This window comes from Triturus cristatus, chromosome 7, assembly GCF_964204655.1.
Source record: "Triturus cristatus chromosome 7, aTriCri1.1, whole genome shotgun sequence".
In the NCBI taxonomy this organism is placed as follows: Eukaryota; Metazoa; Chordata; class Amphibia; order Caudata; family Salamandridae; genus Triturus; species Triturus cristatus.
In genome coordinates this window covers 813,064,161-813,078,403 of record NC_140590.1, presented here as the reverse complement: position 1 = coordinate 813,078,403, position 14,243 = coordinate 813,064,161, and the positions used below count along the sequence as shown (strand labels likewise).

Sequence of the window (14,243 nt, the reverse complement as noted above, 5' to 3'; positions counted from 1 at the left end):
AGAAGAAGTCTGAAAGATTGTTGCAGATTTCCTGTGAGGGGGTAATGTTGTGTGTTGTAGCTGAAGGGATGGAGAAGTCTTTCATGATATTGAAGAGTTATTTGCTGTAATTGGAGCTTGATTTGATGCGAGAGACTAAGGCCTTTTTCTTCGATTCTCTCAACTGTCTGCGGTAGAGGTTGAGAGCTGTCTTGAAGGTGGTCTTGTTGGGTTTGTCTTTGATGGCACGCCATTTCCCTTCCAGTGGTTTACAGTGTCGTTTAGTGGTTCGGAGGTCTTCAGTGTACTAGTTGTTGTCAATGGGAGCCACGCTGATGGCACAGTTGGGGATCCAATTGCTGAAGTTTCTGACATTCTGGTCTAGGTTGTTGGAGGAGATGGGGTGGGTGGTGTTGAGGGTGTTGATCCATGTGGCCTTTGAGACTTTGCTCCAGCTACAGTGTGGGACATTGGGCAGACTCAGTATGGAGGTCTGTGAGCTGTTGATGTTGAAGTGGACGATGGAGTGGTCGATCCACATGAGTTCTGTGTTTTGGCTGTACCGGATGCGGTCACTGGAGGGGAAGATGGGATCTAGCGTGTGGCCTGATGGTGGTTTTGCTGTCTGTTTGCAGTCGGATGTTTAGGTGTTCCCTGGCTGGGGTGATGTCATCATTTGTGGAATTAAGTGCATTCAGTGGATGCCTTATGTATGATGGTGATCCCTCTGCCAGGCTTGTAGATGTAGTTACCTTGTGTGATCTTGTATCCTTCGGGTATTGTGCTGGCAATGCTGGGCATGGAAATGGGGTTGAGCCAGGTCTCGGTGAGGAAGAGGATGTCGGCTGTGAGGGTGAAGATGTGGTCCCAAATCTCAGTGGTGTGTTTGCATAGTGAGTGTATGCTGAGAAGGGCGTGTGAGAATTAGTGTTTTTGTTCAGGTGTGTGCCTGTGGTGTGTTTGGGGTGGGGCTTGATGATGGGCTGGTGTGTGTGCTGTGGCAGATTAAGTGGCAGTGGGTGCAGGTGAAAGGTCCTACCTGGGAGTATGGGTCAGCAAAGGGACAGTGTTTGCTGTGGCGCATGGCGTTGAGGGTGTAGAGCTCGGCAATTGTGTATCTTTGGGGACAGGAGGGCCGGGGGTCATAACATTGGGCACGGTGCAAGTGCCGGCGGGCTTGTCCTTGGTGCACCAGTAGTGCGACCGCAATGCGGGATGCATTAAGTAGGACCTGGGGTGGGCAGGGTTATGTTGGCAGGAAGAATGGTCAGCAGGAAAACCTGTGCGGGAAAACCTGGACAGCAGTGGTGTCACTGAATCGGGCTGGAACAAGCAGGAACTGGAGGCCACAGGTAAGTGGCCGGCTAGGTGTCCAAGTGCCTACAAGATCCCTGACCACCTACCCCAAAAAATCATAGGATCCCCAAAAAAGTTATAACCTCCTCCCCTACTTGCCCATCTCTATCATATATCCAACAAACATTTGGATGCTACACTACCTCTACCATATGCACGGTAAAATGCTGCATTCCCAACCACATTCACTATTTGGCCAACAAACGGAATCATCTTCACATGTCCATAAAAAAAGGAAACCCAACCAAGCGCCCAAACATTTCATGCAAATTGAAGGTTTGGAGAAGTGTCTAGAAAGTGCCCAATACCACCATTAGACCATCATAGTGATGAATGGACAAAGCAATAAGTATTCTGATCATATTTAGGGATCCCTTACACTTTCACCACATGTCTACCAAATCTTGAGGTCAACCATAAAAATCACAAGTCAGGCAAATCATGATTAAAACTACAACCTCCATAAAATGTTTGCCAAACACAAAGGGCCCGATTCACAGAACTAACTTAAGACAAAATCCTAAACTTACTACCATTTTCGTATTCACAGAAGGCACTTACTCATTTTGGTATTCACAGAAGACACTTACTCACTTCGGTATTCACAGAAGTTAGGAGTCCTAACTTTAGGACTCCTAAATGCCTTCTGTGAATACAGAAAGTCTTAAAATTAGGATTTTTCTCAGTTTAGGATTCCTAAAGTTAGGACTCCTAACTATACTACTACAAAACTGAGAAAAATCCTAATTTTAACGCTTTCGGTATTCACAGAAGTCACATAGGAGTCCTAAAGTTAGAACTCCTAACTTTACTACTACTAAATTGAGAAAAAACCTAATTTTAAGACTTTTGGTATTCACAGAAGGCATTTAGGAGTCCTAAAGTTAGGAGTCCTAACTATACTACTGCTAAACTGAGAAACTCCTAATTATAAGACGTTCAGTATTCACAGAAGGCATTTAGGAGTCCTAAAGTTAGGACTCCTAACTTCTGTGAATACCGAAATGAGTAAGTGCCTTCTGTGAATACCAAAATGAGTAAGTGCCTTCTGTGAATACCAAAATGGTAGTAAGTTTAGGATTTTGTCTTAAGTTAGTTCTGTGAATTGGGCCCACAGGCTTCTTTCCATTCTCAAGCAGATTCATCACCTATAGACAGGACCACTGGAATTATGAGATTCTGTGACCATGACTTTTTCCGCATAATTATGGATTTGTCTCATTTGCTACACAAATCATCATCTGCTGCATAATCTGCAGAGATTTTACCACAAATGCTTCTAGATCAAATTAATAAAAAGTTACTAAAAATGTTTTAACGTTCCCACTCAGTGGAAGGCCCGTCACAAAAGTTGGTTTGTCATCTTTCAGTTGCTTATTACTGTATTTAGTTGTTAAACTGGCACTAATGAGGTGAAATCTTTGGCCAGACAGTATTACAATGTATCAATGACAACATGTTGAAACAAAACTATCACATGTGGAGCAATACGCCACATTATTTGCTTTTCCTTGCTGCATAATTTTGTCAACCCTGATGTATAATTTGGCCCTTCCTTTCCACATAATTTCAGTGGGCCTGCCATGTGAGATTACCAACCACCCCCACAGTTATCTGCAGGCGCTATGAGGTCTCCAGCCACCTGCAGCACAACTCCAAAAGGCTAGGGAAGATCTCCAACAATCTCCTTCCTTGTCCTGTGCTCAGGGAAATCTCTAGCTGCCTGGACAAAATGCCAGGGAACCCATGGGACTCTAACCCCTCTCCATCATGTGCCGAGTAGGACGCTGCATCCCAACCATCATTCCCTAATCCACAGCATACTGCATAATTCCCTCTCAGTCATTCCCCATTCACCACAAATGGTGTTCCAAATCCATCTGCTCCAATACAGTTCTCTCTGTAGCCCACAACTATAGTGGGGCTGCCCAGCACTTTTGAACTTGCCTTTTCAGAGGTTTACTGTACTAAACCAGGCTTCTCGGTATCTTTCATCTTAGAATTCATGCACATCACACTCTTGGGCTCCCAACCTCTCCACCTTTGATCCAGCAATCCCTGAGCTAAACACAATGAGAGATGATAAGAGAGAGAGAGAAATGATGAGAGAGAGAGATGATGAGAGAGAGAGATGATGAGAGAGAGAGAGAAGAGAGAGGGAGAGAGAAAAAGAGAGCGAGTGAGAGAAAGAGAGCGAGGGAGAAGGAGAGAGAGAGAGGGAGACAGAGAGAGAGAGAGAGAGGGGAGAAGGGAAAAGCTAGGAGCAAAGACGGACATAAGAGATAAGGGCCATGGAACGGGTGGAAAGCACTGGAATGGGGAAGGGTGATTGCTAGAGGAGGACTGCAGACACGGTATTGTGGGACTGACTTCCCAATGTGTCTAACAACACATGCTCTGATCTCTCATTCAGGAACCTCTAGCGTCGCCCGAGCTTGGAGTGCCACCTTTGATGAATTGCTTGGCAAAAGAATTGGAACTTTCCTGAGTTCATCGGTGCCCATGAACTTGCCTGGCCTGGCCGAGTACCCTGACTTCTTCGCTGTTTTTCTAATCTTACTGCTTGCAGGTTGGTCTTTCTGATCTCCCATTTATCTCGCAGTATCTAACAATACCGTAGAATGAAACAATATTTTACAATAGCGTTTCTTTCCATTTTTTAAATTAAAGACTATATTAATCTCGAAATGAATTCTAAATAATGCCTCATGATTAGAAAACCTACAGCCTCTATCCGGCTTCATTTTGTACTTGTGCAACTTTTTGATTCTTTAAACTCTACTTTCCGCGGTCTCTAACTTCTTCTAACGCACTCTGGGGCATATTTGCAAGCCTCTATCGCCACCACAACGTCACTTTTTGTGACGTTGTGGAGGTGATAGGGCCTTCGCCTTATTTACAAGGTAGCGTTAAGCCACAATAAGTGGCTTAACGCTGCCTTGTGAATAAGGCACCCTTTCACGCTGTACTTAGCATGAAAGGGGAAGGTAATGGTTGTTGTGATTGGCGTCTCACCGCAACACCCATTGATTTTGATGGTGCCCCCTATTTACAAGGGTGGCGTAAATAGGAGGCAGCGCCAAAATTAAGACCAGGGAAAACCTGGTCTTAACCCCTTCGCTGCGGGGGTAATTCCCCCACGGTGCGGGGGGGTGGGCACGGTGCCGCGGTGCTCGTGACGAGCCTAGCTCGTCATGAGTCACAGTGGAGCTGTGCTCATGACGAGCTGGGTTTGTCACAACTCCGCCCACTCATTAATTCTCCCGCACAGGTGCTCGTCATGAGCACAGCTCCACTGTGACTCATGACGAGCTGGCCTCGTCATGAACACCGAAGGAATTAAACAGGCTTTATTTCTACCCGTTTTTGCTGTTTCCAAGTGTGTTGCCTTGTGCATCACACATAGTCACAGCAAATCGCCATTGATTGTTTATGTGCAGGAAGGTGACCCGTCCTGCACATAAAAAATAGAAAAAAAATAATTACGTTTTGCAACTTCTATGTGTGCTGCACATAGAAGGTTTAAAACGCCATGAATGATTGTTTATGTGCAGGAAGGGAGACCTTCCTGCACATAAACAAAAGTTTCCCCCAACGAGCATTGGCGCTAGGCAGCTGAACTCAGCGCCAGTGCTAGGGGAAACGCAGGGGTGCGCTGCATTCTTATAGATACGGCGCATCCCTGCATATTCAGAATGGAGAAGCGTGGCATTAGCAATATTTTTTAACGCCACGCTTCTCCATTCTTTTGTAAATATGCCCCACTAACTCTTTGATCAAGTACATAGTACTACGGGACTGGAACGGGACCCCTTTTCAACGTGGACAAGTGATTACTTTTACAGCTGTTATAGCAGTTACGTTACTCTTTTTTTCTGAAGTGATACTATTTTTTTGCTTTAAATTTAATAACGAATACAGAACGTCATAGCTGACTTTCCATAGGACAGAAGCTCAATATATACACATTGATATGTATTTGTAAGACAACAGTGACCATCCCAACTGGTAATAATTTGTACGGTACTGCCAAAAAGGCAGCACTGTACAAAGTGTATTAAATTTCAAGGGGAAGAACGACCCTCTAGATCTTATCACCTGCAATAGACTCTTTTGCTTATGAATTCTACTTCGCTATCATGAATGTGTGGTAAAGTAGGATTAGGCGTACACATAGATTGTGTAAGAAACCCCAGGTTGATTGCTGCCCCCATACACAGCCTCAGAGCAAATGTCTCTCCCTTCAAATTCCCGGCACCATTCCAGCAGATAGAACTTAGAACGCACTATGACTCGCATTGGATTTCCATGGGGCCATAGACAATACCACACATCTTCCCTTGATACTAATGAAATACAAAGCATACAGAATTAACAAAGCATTTTACAGTACCTAACCAGTACAGCTCCTCGAGGGAGTGCTGCGGGGCAAGGTGGGGTGAGGGGCTAGTTGGGGGTAGTAAACTCCGGCATACGACAAACGGACTTACGTAAAAAAATAAAGAAATACAACTAATTACATTGTGCTCGCTGCATCGCCAAATGGCGATGCAACGCGCGCAATGTAATTAGTTTTTGTTTCTTTATTTCTTTACTTAAGTCAGTTCGGCCATATGCCGAGGTTTACTACCCCCCCAATCTGCCCCTCCCCGCCCTGCCTCACCACCCCGCAGCACTCACTCGAGGAGCCGCCACTGTACCAAACAGACATAGAGCACATTTACAAATTAGACTCAAATTAGAATATGTATTAACACCAATATATAGCCAATACTGTTACAATGACTTTATATATATTTATATATGGATGAGTCTTTATGTTCTTACATAATCTTTGAGATAACTAGGAATTCTGCAGAACCTCTTTGGCTTACCATCTCCTGGCGACACCTTGCCACTATTAATATGATGATCATCTGTCCCTTTGGATGATTTCCCAAGATATTCTCTAGAACCTTCACAATATGTAGGTTCATTGTCGGAAAGTGTGTGTTGAGTATTATGCTCTTTCGACAACACCACCCTACTAAGATTCCATATCCTACCACCCTCCGTTTTGATGGCATTTCCTAATATTTTTTCACTTTCCTAAGTTCACTATATAGTGACCACAGGCTGAGCTCCCACCGGAGCTTTCATTTCCACCCAGTCACCTACAACCACATTTGTATCTCTTACTACATGCCACCCATCAAAATCCTCCTTCAGTTTAACCATTTTCTCACACTCTTTGCTTCTTCAGTTATCATTTATCGAGACATCTACCCATCCCTTATTCCAGTCCATCCATCCTGGTACCAACCTAGGACACGATTCTGATGCGGTTTGGAAAGCTTCCTGACCGAATGGGTTTGGGAATGGTTTCCAACCTAATCGGATCGGGAGAGTCCAACCGACTGAGTATGATGCTGCTGGATGCTTCAAGATACGATTTGGTTGGACTCCCTTTGACTTCAATGGGAGCCTATGTTCCTAACCGCATCGTAATCGGGCCCTAGGTGGGAATGCTTTCCTAACCACATTGTAATCGGGCCCTCGGTTGGAAAGACACATTCCCAATCCGATTTGGACGGAGCAAATGCTGTTAGGAGGCCTTCCTAACTGCATCAGAATCAGGCCCTTAGAGTTGGCTTCCCTTCCTCTACACAGTTCAAATGGAGACTTACCAGTCGTCATATGAGGGGAAAGATGATATGATACTAGGCAATTCTGTAACTCCCTTTTCCAGTCTAATTCACTGTTCTTAGCCAACTGATACCCCCTTCCTTAAATGTCATATTAAATCTTCCTATCATCCAGTTGGTTGAGGGATGGTATAAGGCTGATCTCTTGTGTACCACCCCATATGATGCCAGCAATTCTTCTACTTCTCTGGAGCAAAACTGCACTCCATTATCTGTAAAACAAGCTGTTCGGAACCCCTTCCCTCCTGAAAAGACCTTCCAAAAAACGAATAACAGCTGCTGAGTTGATTTTTGACATACACACCACTTCAGGCCATATTAAGAACAAATCCACTACTACAACTGACTAACTAAGTCCAGGGCTATTCCTCGCCATGGATCTCTGGGTAGCTCTCTACAAACCATGGGCACACACCCCAGTTTTGTGTATTTTGTCACTTGCCTAGCACTCTATATACTCCTGTATTTTTCTCTGAGTCCCAATGTCCAAACCTGGCCACAAAAAGTCATATCTAATTCTCTCTTTAGTTTTGCTCACTCCTAAGTTCCCTTCATGAGCCATTTTGATGACTCTATTTCTCATGCTCACAGGAACAACCAGGTGACTGCCCCTAAACACTAACCTATCATGACCATCCAAAATGGGCAAACCCCTCCACTGAGTTTATTTTTTACAGGCCATCCATTCACAGTGTATGGAATGATGGACATCATAAGTTCATCATTCTTTACCTCTGTTTTCATTTCTTCCTCACTGATAGCACCTTCCATCACAACACAAGCACATTCATCATGTTTTATTATACTATTGCTCATGTTGTGCTTTTCTTGCCCCTTTCAATGCGTATTTTCCTGCGCCTTCTGTGCATTTGTTTTCCCCTTTCACTGTGGTATTCCCCTGCTCGTTCTGTGCATTGTTGCCCCTTTTACTGTGTTCTCTCTTGCTCGTTTGTGCATTGTTGCCCCGTTGACTGCATCTTTTCCTCTACCCTTCATCCTCTGTACCCACTGCTCCTCTCTCCCCTTGCCGTTCCCTTCTCCCCGTTTCTTGCCACTGCTGACCCGCGGCCCCTCCCCCTGCCCTCGCCCGTTTCCTGCCTCCCAGTTGAGCGTCCCTCCCCTCCCCTACAAAATGCCGACCATTGAGGGGGAGCGCTGGTAAGACCTGGACTTAGGTCACAGGCCTGCACTCTCCCCGGCAGCTCCAGTCGCTCCGTCGCCACTGCTGACCCCCAGCCAGGGTGTTCGAGGCTGCTGTGGCCCGCCTGCCACATTGCGGTGACTGTTGACTCTGCTGTTTTGTTATACTCTTGCTCATTTTGTGCTTTTCTTGCCCCTTTCAATGCGTATTTTCCTGTTCCTTCTGTGTATTTGTTTGCCCCTTAACTGTGTTATTCCCCTGTTCGTGTTGACTCTGCTGTAATGTTATTCTCTCACTCATATTGTGCTTTTCTTGCCCCTTTCACTGTGGTATTCCCATGCTCGTTCTGTGCATTGTTGCCCCTTTGACTGTGTTCTCTCTTGCTCGTTTGTGCATTGTTGCCCCGTTCACTGCGTTTTTTCCTCTACCCTTCATCCTCTGTACCCACTGCTCCTCTCTCCCCTAGCCGTTCCCTTTTCCCGCCGCTGCTGACCTGTGGCCCCTCCCCCCTGCCCTCGCCCATTTCCTGCCTCCCAGCTGAGCATCCCTCCCCTCCACTACATAATGCCGACCTCTGCACGGTTGTGCTGCTGGCGCCCCGAAGGCGTGCCTAAGGTAAGCCCATCTGTGCCCATCCACGTCCCGACCACGGCCAGCGCCAGGAACCCTGGCTCCCCAGAGCCCCCCGATATGATGCCGCAACCCTCCTCGCTCTCAACCCCGGAAGGCACCCAGACTGCCAGAACTCCTCACCAAGCACCACCCACGGACCTTTCTCCTGCAGACTCTGCCATCGTTACTTAACCATCTACAGTGCCCCCATGTCCGCCGCAGGCTCACGGGACGCCCAGGACATCGACGGCCTGCCATGCATCCTCCTCAACGCGCGCTCCCTTCACAGACACACCGTAGAGATATGGGACCTGATCGACACCCTCACACCTGACGTCGCCTTTTTCACGGAAACCTGGACCAACGCCACCTCTGGTCCTGACATCGCCACCGCTATCCCCAACAGTTACAAGATCCAGAGCAAGGACCGCTCAAACTGCCCAGGAGGAGGACTCGCCATTGCACACAAGACCTCCCTCCGACTCTCCACCTCCAGCACGAGTGACCCCCACTCCAGCACAGAACACCTCCACTTCCAGATCCAGACCTCCCCCAGACCACGCTCCGCGGCACCCTTGCCTACAGACCCCCGGGACCCCGCTCCCTGGCCACAACAGCAATCACTGACCTCGTCGAACCCCATGCGTTCGCCTCCACAGACTACATCCTATTCGGAGACCTGAATTTCCACCTCGACAACCGCAGCGGCCCTGATTCCACCACCCTCCTCAACAACCTCTCCAACCTCGGACTGAAGCAGCTCGACAACACCTCCACGCACAGAGCAGGACACACCCTCGAACCCATCTTCGCAGGAGGGTCAAACGTCCTCTTCAGCCACACCACACAGCCAACCTGGACCGACCACCACTGCGTACATTTCCCCTTCAGCACCACTACCGCACCCAAACCGGGCCCACGCCTGCCACAAAGGAACTGGAGCAAAATCACAGAGGAACACCTCAATTCCAACCCTCCACCTAGACCCCCCCTCCACCACAACCAACACCAACTCCGCAGCCAAAGAACTCCATCGATGGATCTCCAGATGAGTCGACAAGATCGCTCCCCTCTGCAACCCTGCCAAACAATGCTCCCTGAAGGCCACTTGGTTCACCACCAAACTCCAAGCCGCCAGGCGCACCCTCAGACGCCTCGAGAAAATTTGGCGATGCCGGGAAACCACAGAAGACCTAAACAACCATAGGAGTGCCCTAAAGAACTACCACCAGCTCATAAGGGACACCAAATGGACCTTCATCAAGAAAAAACTCGACACCAATGCAACAAACGCAATACAGCAATTCACCAAACCCACCAGCGAGCCACGGACGCGACACCATCCCAGGAACTCTGCAATAAGCGCAGCACCTACTTCCATCAGAAGATCAAGACCCTTCTGGGACCATTTCAGTGACCAGATGCCGTTCACCACCCCTTCCTCCTCCGCGGACCACCAGACGACCATCACCACCTGGACCCCCACCACGGTGGAACTCATCACCGCGACCATGAGGAAAACCCGGTCTGTAGCCCCCACAGACCCCTGCCCACCTCACATCTACCAGAAGGCCTCCACCGCCATCGCCCCCAAATTAGGATGGACTATCAATGCCTCCCTCCAATCCGGCACCTTCCCTGGCGACTGGAAGCAGGCAGAAGTCAAGCCCCTCCTTAAGAAGCCCAAGCCCGACCCTACAGATCCTTTCTCTCCGGCAGAACCCAGAGGAGACTCCCCCCTTTCATCTCAAAACCCACAGAGATCAACTGCGGAGTACCACAGGGATCATCGCTCAGCCCCATGCTCTTCAACATCTACATGGTCCCCCTCGCCGCCATCATCAGCATGGGCTCAACATAGTATCTTACGCCGATGACACCCAACTCATCCTCTCCCTCGTGAAGGATCCAGAGGACACCAGGCTCAGCTTCCAGCAAGGAATGAGAGATGTCGCAGCCTGGATGAAGGACAGCTGCCTGAAGCTCAACACTGATAAAACTGAGGTCCTTATCCTGGGACCCTAGACCTCCGTCTGGGACGACACATGGTGACCCTCCGCCCTAGGGAGTCCCCCAACTCCAACAGACCACGCTCGGAACCTCGGCATCATCCTTGACTCCTCTCTCACCATGACACACCAGATCAACGCCGTCGCCTCCCCCAGCTTTAACTGCCTCCGCATCCTCCGAAAGACCTTCAAATGGATCCCCCCCAAACACAGAAAAACAGTCACCCACGCACTCATAACCAGCAGACTGGACTACGGAAACGCCCTCTATGCCGGTATCAACAAGACACTCCTACACAAGGTCCAAACCATCCAGATTGTCGCGGCTAGACTCGTCCTCGGGACCCCATGGCACGAACGCACGACACAACACCTTCGAGACCTACACTGGCTCCCGGTCGAGAAGAGAATAACCTACAAGCTTCTCACCCACGCCTACAAATCTCTCCACAACATCGGACCCAAGTACCTCAACAACAGAGTCTGTTTCCTCGCACCCAGAAGAACCCTCCGATCCACCGACCTCGCTCTAGCAGAGACACCCTGCATCTGCAGAAGCAGAGCAGGAGGAGGGCCTCCTCCTACATTACAGCCACAACCTGGAATGAGCTCCCGGTCAGCATCAGACACTTCCCTTACCTGCACATCTTCAGGACAGGACCTCAAGAGCTTGCTCTTTGGCAGAGCTGGAGATAACCCCACCCCACCCCCCCTGCGCCTTGAGATCCTCACGGGTAAGTAGCACGCTTTATAAACCCCTGATTGATTGATTGATTGATTGACTATCTAACCCTTTTTTCAAAAAGATCTTCTTTAGTGGCTTATGATCAGTTACTACTGTGAATGAGCTTCCCCATAAGAAATAATTGACCTTTGTAATTGACCACTCACTTGCAAGACCTCTTTCTCAATTACAGAGTAATTGTGTTCTGCCCCTCTCAACTTATGCGATGCACATGCAATAGTGTGCTCCTCTCCATCCTTAGTTGAAGAAGAACGGCTCCTAGACCCTCATTATTGGCATCGGGGACAACCTTGGTAAGTATGTGTGCCTTGAATTCATTTTGATTCGGAGCCTACTGTAGCTCATCTTTTATGGTATCAAACTCCTTTTGACACTTATTACTCCAATTGAATTCTACACCTTCCTTGCACAGTCTCCTTATCTTTACAGTTTTACTAGACATATTGTTTATACATTTACTCCAGAAATCTACCATGCCCAAAAAGGACACCACTTCATCTTTGTTCTTAGGAGTACACAGTTTGCATATCGTTTCCACCAATTCTGGTTCAGACATGATAGTATGACCCAAATATGATATTTCAATTTTCCAAACAAACATTTCTCTACATTTAATGTCAAATCAACATCTGTCAACTCACACAACACAGATAAAATGTTCCTATTGTGTTCCTTCCAGCTGTTCTTATAAATGAGTACATCATCCTGGAAAAACTGTACCCTTTCATCTTTCCAAGCGCTGACACCATTAACCTCTGGAACACAGAGGCCACTGACACAAGGCCAAACTGCATCAACATGAATTTAAATGCTCCCATGGAGGTTATAAAAGTGGTCAGATCCTGATAATCAGGATACAGTTGGATCTGTTGATAGGTGGATGAGAGATCCAGGTTAGTGAAAAAACCTTGCATCACAGATAGTGGACATCATTTCTGAAATGTTAGGTAATGGGAACTTGTCCACTATCACTTCTTTATTCAACCCCCTATACTTAGACCAATAGCACCTAAGGGCTTTTTAGCCATTATTATTGGTACTAGTCATTCTGTGGCTTACACTGGGGTTATACTTCCTTCTGATTCTTATCTCTCTAATTCCTTATGTACATCCTGTTGTACACTGTGTGGGATTTTCCTGACTTTGGTGAAACTGGCACAGCACCAGGATTAAGTTTGATGTAATGATGGTATTCTCTGACACATCCTAATTTCTTAGAGAAATCTTCTGGGAACTCACTTAAAGTCTGCTCAACCTTTTTATTATATGTCTGGCTCCCACACAAGGTTGTGCATTTGAATCCAAAAAGACACCCAAATATTTTTGGTGAGGCCATCTGAGTATGTTATCACCCTTGAATGCAACATATATCTTTGCAGGAATAATATGCCCTCGGTATTATACAGTGCTTAAAAAATAACCCTAAATCTTTATTTCTTGTCCGCCATACCCCGCTGGCCTAACATCCATGTGGTACAGATTGATTCCAGGAAATGTTTCCTTAAATACACCATTATCTATTATGGTTAGCCTCAAACAAGAGTCAAACGACATATTAACATCAACATCGCCCACTTTGACTTTATCTAATGGATTATCAGATGCTTAATATCACCTTTTACTTCATTGATATGTAAAACATATTCTTGTCCAACCTCTTTAGTTCCACAGTTTTTATATAATTTTTCTTTGGCGTTACCAATGTTTCCAGCACAAAAGGAACTGGATTTAACATAATGGTAACATTTCATGAAATGACTCTTTCCTCCACACTGGTGACACACTATTTTCAAAGCAGGACATCCACTGTCATTTAATAAATGCCCTATTTGTCCAAATCTAAAACAACTTCCTTTAAAGTCATCTTCACATTTAGTTATATGTTTTGTCTCAATGGCCTTTACCACTTCTTCCATCAAGTTACTTTTGTCTAGTAGAGGAAGAGGTGTGGCGCCGCGGCCAGGGCGACTGACTCCGGGATCTGGGGATCACGGTTCGATCCCCAGTGCCGGCGATAGGTCAGCCCAGCACCATGTGACTCTGGGCAATAGCTTGCTTAATCTTCCCGACGGCCCCCAGCGCCTAGAGAGCCTTACGGGTGATTGTTTGCGCTTTACAAATGTGGATTATTATTATTATTATTAGTTCCCTGACACATTTAAGCATGTGCTCCAGGCTCTTCGTGGTGGCCCTTACATCACCCAACGGTGGATCATCTTTTAACCATAAGTCCCCTCTAATGCGATAACTTTTGCAATGAAGTAGAAATACTGTACTCTTCAATCAATGCACCAAATTTGCAGGTGCATGCCAGTTTCTGCAAGCTTATTACATATTCCTCTAGTTTCATCATCTTCTGTGTATGTCTTCCAAAATGATATCTCTCCATTATTGTACCCGTACGAGATAAACAGGGATTATCCAGTTTCTTGATAAATATTTAGAATTCATTCAAGCCCTGCTCTTCCTCCGGGCTAACTTCGGGCAAATTTTCTGAAACATCTTATCCCTCTGCTCCAAGAGTGTGCATTAAGAATGCGAATTATCATTCCATGCATAAGCTGGTGCCGCAAACTCTGGCATAATTGTAAAACATTTTCATTCACTTTGCTCATTTTATAGGGGGCTCTCATGGGCTATTAAGGAAGAATGATCGAGGAGTAACATTCTGCTTGGTTCAAAAACTTTAGACAGAAAAACTTTCTGAACCTCACCCT

At 46.7% G+C, this 14,243-nt stretch overlaps 1 protein-coding gene across 1 annotated transcript in view; it reads left to right on the top strand.

The window, feature by feature from the left end:
• Positions 1 to 14,243, top strand: part of LOC146810629 (cationic amino acid transporter 2-like) — a 160,855-nt gene that overhangs the window by 63,220 nt on the left and 83,392 nt on the right. Inside the window, exon 3 of the mRNA XM_085617682.1 lies at positions 3,749 to 3,904. Within this exon, the coding sequence (XP_085473808.1) occupies positions 3,749 to 3,904 (156 nt within the window). The remainder of the gene's footprint in view (positions 1 to 3,748; positions 3,905 to 14,243) is intronic.